Genomic DNA, 6,503 nt, shown 5'->3' with positions numbered 1-6,503 from the left:
ATATTATATATTATATATTATATATTATATATTATATATTATATATTATATATTATATATTATGCGTGTGTGGTTTTTGCATGGGTAGGTGGTTTGTGTTGATGTTTAAATTTATTTTTATTTTTATTTGTTTTCTTGCGATGCGTTGCTGTACGGTGCCCGATTATCTGCTGCTGCTGCACTTGCTGCTGCACTTGCTGCTGCTACTGTTACTGCATTTGCTGCTGCACTTGCTGCTGCCACTGCATTTGTTGCTACATTTGCTGCTGCAGTTGTTTTACTTGCTGCTGCTGGTACATTTGCTGCTGCTGCACCTTTTGTTGCTGCTACATTTGCTGCTGCTGCACCTGCTACTGCTGCACCTGCTGCTGCTGCACGTGCTACTGCTGCACATGCTGCTGCTGCATTTGCTGCTGCTGCTGCTGCTGCTGCTGCTGCATATGTGTGCAGATGGCGTATTAACAGTTCATGACTTCTGCCCCGTCTTAAACACCGTAAGCTGCGGATTTGGTCTATCACCATCTACAGCAAGACAAACCTGGCTAGCTATACAAACTCCAACAGCAGCAGCAGCAGCAAATGCTGCTGCAGCAGCAGCAAAGGTGTAGCGTACATACATCTACAGCAAGACAAACCTGGCTAGGCATGCAAACGCTAACAGCAGCAAATGCTGCAGTAGCAGCAGCAGCAGCAGCAGCAAAGGCGTAATCTACTCCTACAGGAAGACAAGCTTGGCTAGAGCCATACAAACACCAACAGCAGCAGCAGCAGCAGCAACAGCAGCAACAGATGCTATACGAACACCAAGAACAGCAACAGAATAAATCTGCTGTGCTGCTTGCTGAACAGCAGCAGCAGCGGTAACAGGAGCAGCAGCAGCAGCCGACACAGCTGCTGTGCCGCTTGCTCAACAGTAGCAGCAGCAGCAGCAACGGCAGCAGCAGCAGCAGCAACAACAAATCGGTAGCGCTTTTTTTTTGGCTTGTTAAAGGGAGGCTGATGTTTTAATAAGTGCGGCCTCCTCTGCATGCACAGCAGCAGAAACAAACAGAATCAGTTAACATTATTACTATTAATAAACAAAACCTATTATTAATAAACAAAACTTATTAGAAAAGAGCTAGTGGTAAACAGCAGCAGATGCATGCAGCAGCAGCAGCTGCTGCTGCTGCTGCTGCTTTCATGCATCCCTTTACAGTTCCTTGTCTATATACGCACAGGTGCCTATACACCTGAAATTGTCTGCCCCACAGCAGCAGCAGCGCCGCCACAGATCAAGGCTTTGTCTGCTGCTGCTGCAGCTTCACTTCGGAGGAGTGCAGCAGCAACTGTAGTCTTAACCGAGCTCTGCTCTAGCTCCTGCTGCTGCTGTTGCTCAGTTTGCTGCTGCTCCTGCTGGTGCTGCTGCTGCTCAGTTTGCTGCCCTTGCTGCTGCTGCTCAGTTTGCTGCTGCTGCTCTGTTTGCTGCTGCTCCTGCTGGGGGTCACCTGCGTTTTGCTGCAGGAGTTGCTGGTGTTGCAGCTGCTGACGCATATCGATCTGCTGCTGCTGCTGCTGCTGCTGGGCGAGGGCAACGAGGTGCAGCAGCTGCTGCACTCTATCAAAATCGCAGTGGGGAGACCAATAGCACAAAGCAGATAACTCTACTGTCTCTGCTGCAGCAGCAAGCAGCTGCAGCAGCTCTCCTCGTCCCCCTACCCCTAGGGCCCACTCTGCTAACCTGCATATACACCCCAAACTACGTGCAAGCTGAAACGGGGCTTTATAAGGATCTGCTGCTGCTGCTGCTGCTGCATCGCCGCCCCCAGCAGCAGCAGGAGCAGCAGCAGGGGCAGGGGGCAGCGTACCCGCTTGCTGCGCAGTCTCTACAATGCGGCGGACTAGAGATGCAGCAGCAGTAGCACAGAGGCCCTTCACAGCAGCAGCAAATGCTGGTGAATCTAAGACATCTCTCGCTTCCTGCAGCAGATGCAGCACTTCACCTGCTGCAGCAGGAGACAGAGCAGCAAGCGCGCTGCTGTCTATACACCCCTCTTCCGGCAGCAGCAACGCCGCATATCCACATTCCTCCTCTATGCCTAGTGCTGCTGCTGCTGCTGCTTCTGCTGCTTCTGCTGCTGCTGCTGCTGCTGCTGCTTCTGCTGCTGCTGCTGCTTCTGCTGCTGCATCGGCTGCTGTCGTTGCATCTGCTTCTTCCGCTGCTGCTGTTGCTGCTGACTCATCCGAAACAAAAGCCGTTCCCGGCTGTCCTGACTGTTGCTGCTGCTGCTGCTGCTGTTGCTGCTGCTGCTGGTGGCGTTGCTGCTGGGCTGCCTCTCGGCAAAGCCTTTTGCATATTCTCCACATGATTTGCTGCAGCTGCTGCTGCAGCAGCTGCGCTGTTATTGGGGTGTGGGGTGGGTGCAGCGCGAGAAAGACAGAGACCTCAGCAAGAGCAGCAGCAGCAACACGACATACAAATGCAGCAGAAGCAGCACGGCGTGTAGAGGACAGAAAGACAAAGTTCTGTTGATGTTGCTGCTGCTGCTGCTGTTGCTGCTGCTGCTGCTGCTGCAGTTCCTGCGGCTGCTGTTGCTGCTGCTGCCGTTCCTTGTTCAGCAGCGATGCAGCGAGGAGATTCACTTCCACGCGGTGCAGCAGCAGCAGCAGCAGCAGCAGCACGGAGCAGCAAACTGTCCTAGCTAAGACATTTGCAGATAAACCCTTGAAGCATGCCTCCTTCTGCTGCGGCGTCATTCTGCTGCTGCGCTGCGGCTCTCGCAGCACTCGGGTGTATGCATCAACAGGGAAGGCTTCTTCTAGCTGCTGCTGCTGTTGCTGCAGCAGCTGCTGCAGCAGCAGCAACAGAGAATCATCTGAGACAGATTGATTACGTACAAAGTGAAAGGCAGCCACCCACTCTGCTTCCGTTACCTCCTGCTGCTGCTGCTGCTGCTGCCGCAGCTGCTGCAGCTCCTCTTCACTTAAACCCAACTGCTGCAGCAGCAACCCAGTCAGGTCTCCCTCATCAGCTTCTAGCAGCGCAGCAAGCCGCTTGTGGTGCCTGTATATCTTTACTGCTGCTGCTGCCGCTGCTGCTGCTGCTGCTGCTGCAGCTGCACCCGCTAAAGTCCTATAAGGGTGGCGCTTGATAGCACCCCACATCCGAGACAACATCTTTGCTGCTGCTGCTGCTGCTGTTGCTGCTGCAATTGTGATGTGACGCTGGTCTTTTCCTTCGTTGATTGCAGAGCTGCTGCTGCTGCTGCTGCTGCTGCGAGCAGCAGCAGCAACTGTGTTTGCTGCTGCGTTGAAGCCGGTGAACCCTTCAACTTCCTCTCGCGGCTGCTGCTGTTGCTGCGGCGTCGCCTGCAGCAGCAGCAGCAGCTGCTGCTGCTGCTGTTGCTGCTACGGAGGACCCCGCAAGGGCTTTCTCAGCTGCTGCTGCTGCTGCTGAAGCTCCCAGAAGTGAGTAGAAGAGAAAGGCAAGACGGCTTCTAGAGCAGCAGCAGCCGCTGCTGCTGCTGCTGCTGCTGCGGCTCTCTGCGTTGCTGCTGCAGCTGCTGTTGCTGCTGCAGCTACACCCCCCAGCTTTCGCTAACGAAGCAGAATAATCAGAGCATCTATAAACCATCAAAGGAGAGCTTCGAGGGAGAAGATGAAGAGATTGCTGCTGCGTCTCCACGTGGCAGCAGCAGCAACAGCAGCTGCAGCAGCAGCAGCTGCAGCGGCAGCAGCAGCAGCAAGGGGGGCCCCTGCTGCTCAGTGCTACCGATGGCTTTGTGCTGTCTTCTGTGGCTGACGAAGCAGAGTGAAATAAAATAAAGTTTTTGTTTTATTCCTAAGAAGAAGACAAAGCGGCTACTGAGATGTGCCTCTGTCTTCTGCTGCTGCTGCTGCTGCTGCTGCTGCTGTTGCTGTCTCCTGCTGCTGTTGCTGCTGCTGTCTCCTGGTGTTGCTGCGGCTGCCTGCTGCTGCTGTTGCTGCTGCTGTCTGTTGTTGCTTTTGCTGCTGCCGCTGTTGTTGCTGTCACTGCTACTGCCGTTGCTGCTGCTGGTGTTGCTGCTGTTGCTGCTGCTGCTGCTGCTGCTGCTGCTGCTGCAGTCTCAGCAGCAGCTTGCAGAGTCTCGTGTATCGTTTCTTATCCTTCTTTTTGCTTGTTTTAATATCATAAGATTATATTAATGCCTCCGTTTTAACATTATTATATTAATGCGTCTGCTTTAATATTAACTTTCGGTGTACTCTGTAGCCTAAACCCTAAACCCTAAACCCTAAACCCTAAACCCTAAACCCTAAGTAGCCCTCAAGCAGTTGTTTGTGGTCTTCTGGGATGCCCCTGGGGCAGCAGCAAAAGAAGGGGGCCCCTCACAGCTGCAGCAGCAGGGGGGCCCCCCAAGCAGCAGCAACACGGGGCCCCCTACTACCCCTCTCTTTGCGGATCTCAAGCGGCGTTTTGCTTCGAATCACCTCCGAGCTGCCTGTACACCCCAAAACAACTTCAATTGTTGAGTGGCGGAGATCCTTTTTATGCTCTTGCAAACTACAGCTAGCTAGCTAGCTGTCCAGCTAGCTAGCTAGCTAGCTAGACAGGTGGTTAGTTAGTTAATCAGTTGTCTAGCTAGCTAGACAGGTGGTTAGTTAGTTAATCAGTTGTCTAGCTAGCTAGCTAGCTAGCTAGCTAGACAGGTAACTAGATAGTCAGCTAGCTAGCTAGCTAGCTATATCTATATATCTAGCTATCTACCCAGCTAGCTAGCTATTTAGACAGGTATAGGCTATAATGCAGCAAGGACATGACGGCGACGGGTGTATGAAGGAGGGAGCAGCAGCAGCAGCAGCAGTAGCAGCAGCAACAACAGCACAAACAGCAACAGCAACAGAAGCAGCAACAGCAGCACTGAACAAGCAGCAGCAGCAGCAGCAGCAGAAGAGCGCAAAAAGTGTGAGACAGGATGGGGGGTTGGGTCCACCAGCTATCGATGCTGCTGCTAACTCGTAAAAAAGAAAGAAACATGTGCAGCAGCAGCAGCATTTGCTGCTGCTGCTGCTGCTGCTGTTTCAAGTGGATTTGCTGCTGCTGTCTTTCAGCTATCCTCAACATTTACCCCCGGAATTACTGCAGCCTAAACAGCCAACGGTGCCTCTGGGGTAGCTGCTGCAGCGCCCGCTTCTGCTGCTGCTGTTGTTGCTGTTTTTGCTGTTGCTGCTGCTGCTGCTGCTAATCGAGCAGCATTTGCTGCTGGTGCCGCAGGTGGAGAGGCAGCAGCAGCTGCTGCAGTCGATGCAGCAGACGGCTCCGAGGCCACAGAGTCACAGCGAGAGGAAACCTGACGCTTGCACATCCTACATGAGCAGCAGCAGCAGCAGCAGTAGCAGCAGCAGCAGCAGCAGTAGCAGCAGCAGCAGCAGCAGTAGCAGCAGCAGCAGGAGCAGCGACAAACAAGGACTCCACAGGAATTATTCATAAAGCTTATTCGTACAACTCAAATAGTTGCAGCAGCAGCAGCAGCAGCAGCAGCAGGAATAGAGAGGCCAACTGCTACAGCAGCAACACGAGCAGCAAAGACAATTGTAAATGCAGCAGTAGCAGCAGCAGCAGAATCAGAAGCAGCATCAGCAACATCAGCAGCAGCACCACCAGCACCAGCAGCATCAGCAGCACCAGCAGCATCAGCAGCACCAGCAGCAGCATCAGCAGCAGCATCAGCAGCAGCATCAGCAGCATCATCATCAGCAGCAGCATCAGCAGCAGCAGCAGCAGATGTACAAGAGTATTTTATTGATGTGTTGTTTGCCTTCAAACTCCACAGCTAAGTGCGAAGCAATAGACACGAGAAACTCTACATCAGCAGCAGCAAAAGAAGCTTTTGACGAGGGCCCAAGCACTTCTATTACTCCTATGACATCCCCCTGCTCAGTAAATATAATATAAATATGTTTAATTATATTTAATTATATTATATTAAACATATTAATAAAATAATTAACTAACCATATAAATATATTATTTTATATTCAACATATTAATAAATTTATCAACAGTTTTTAATACATATTATATTAAATACATAAATTTATATATACAGTAAATATTATATTAAACATATTAATAAAATAATAAATAAAGTAAATAAAATATTATATTAAAGACATAACTAAATTAATTAATAAAATTAATATTATATTAAATAAATTAATAAATTTATACATACAATAAACACAAGATTAAATAAAACAAATAAATTAATAAATATAATAAAATATATTAAATAAAGACAGACAAAGACAAACAAACAAAACAAAGTACAGATGAATAAACAGATGAATAATAATCTGTTGCTGCCGTTGGTGTTGCTGCTGCAACTGCTGCTGCCCCTGCAGTTGCTGCTGCGGAGGCGGTTAAAGAGCAGCAGCAGCAGCAGCAGCAGCAGCAGCAGCAGCAGAAGGCAACAAAAGATGCAGCAGAAAGAAGAAAACCAAGGAAAAGACAGGGAGGGAACAGAGTGACAGCCAGAGCTACA

At 50.3% G+C, this 6,503-nt stretch overlaps 2 protein-coding genes across 2 annotated transcripts in view; both read right to left on the bottom strand.

Moving 5' to 3' along the window:
- Positions 1–1,224: 1,224 nt before the first annotated feature.
- Positions 1,225–3,156, bottom strand: EAH_00047980 (hypothetical protein, conserved; the record flags this gene model as incomplete). Its single annotated transcript, XM_013394530.1, has 1 exon — positions 1,225–3,156. One exon carries the CDS (start codon positions 3,154–3,156, stop codon positions 1,225–1,227), a length of 1,932 nt encoding a protein of 643 aa, XP_013249984.1.
- A 2,309-nt stretch (positions 3,157–5,465) lies between these two features.
- Positions 5,466–6,503, bottom strand: part of EAH_00047970 (LOC100145439 protein, related, related) — a gene marked incomplete at both ends in the record, with an annotated part of 6,873 nt that continues 5,835 nt past the window's right edge. Inside the window, one exon of the mRNA XM_013394529.1 lies at positions 5,466–5,792. Coding sequence (XP_013249983.1) covers positions 5,466–5,792 — 327 coding nt within the window. The remainder of the gene's footprint in view (positions 5,793–6,503) is intronic.

Source organism: Eimeria acervulina, genomic scaffold (genome assembly GCF_000499425.1).
Source record: "Eimeria acervulina Houghton genomic scaffold, Eah_scaff746, whole genome shotgun sequence".
NCBI lineage: Eukaryota > Apicomplexa > Conoidasida > Eucoccidiorida > Eimeriidae > Eimeria > Eimeria acervulina.
Note: the sequence above shows the minus strand (reverse complement) of the source record. Positions and strands in the feature narration are given on the sequence as shown.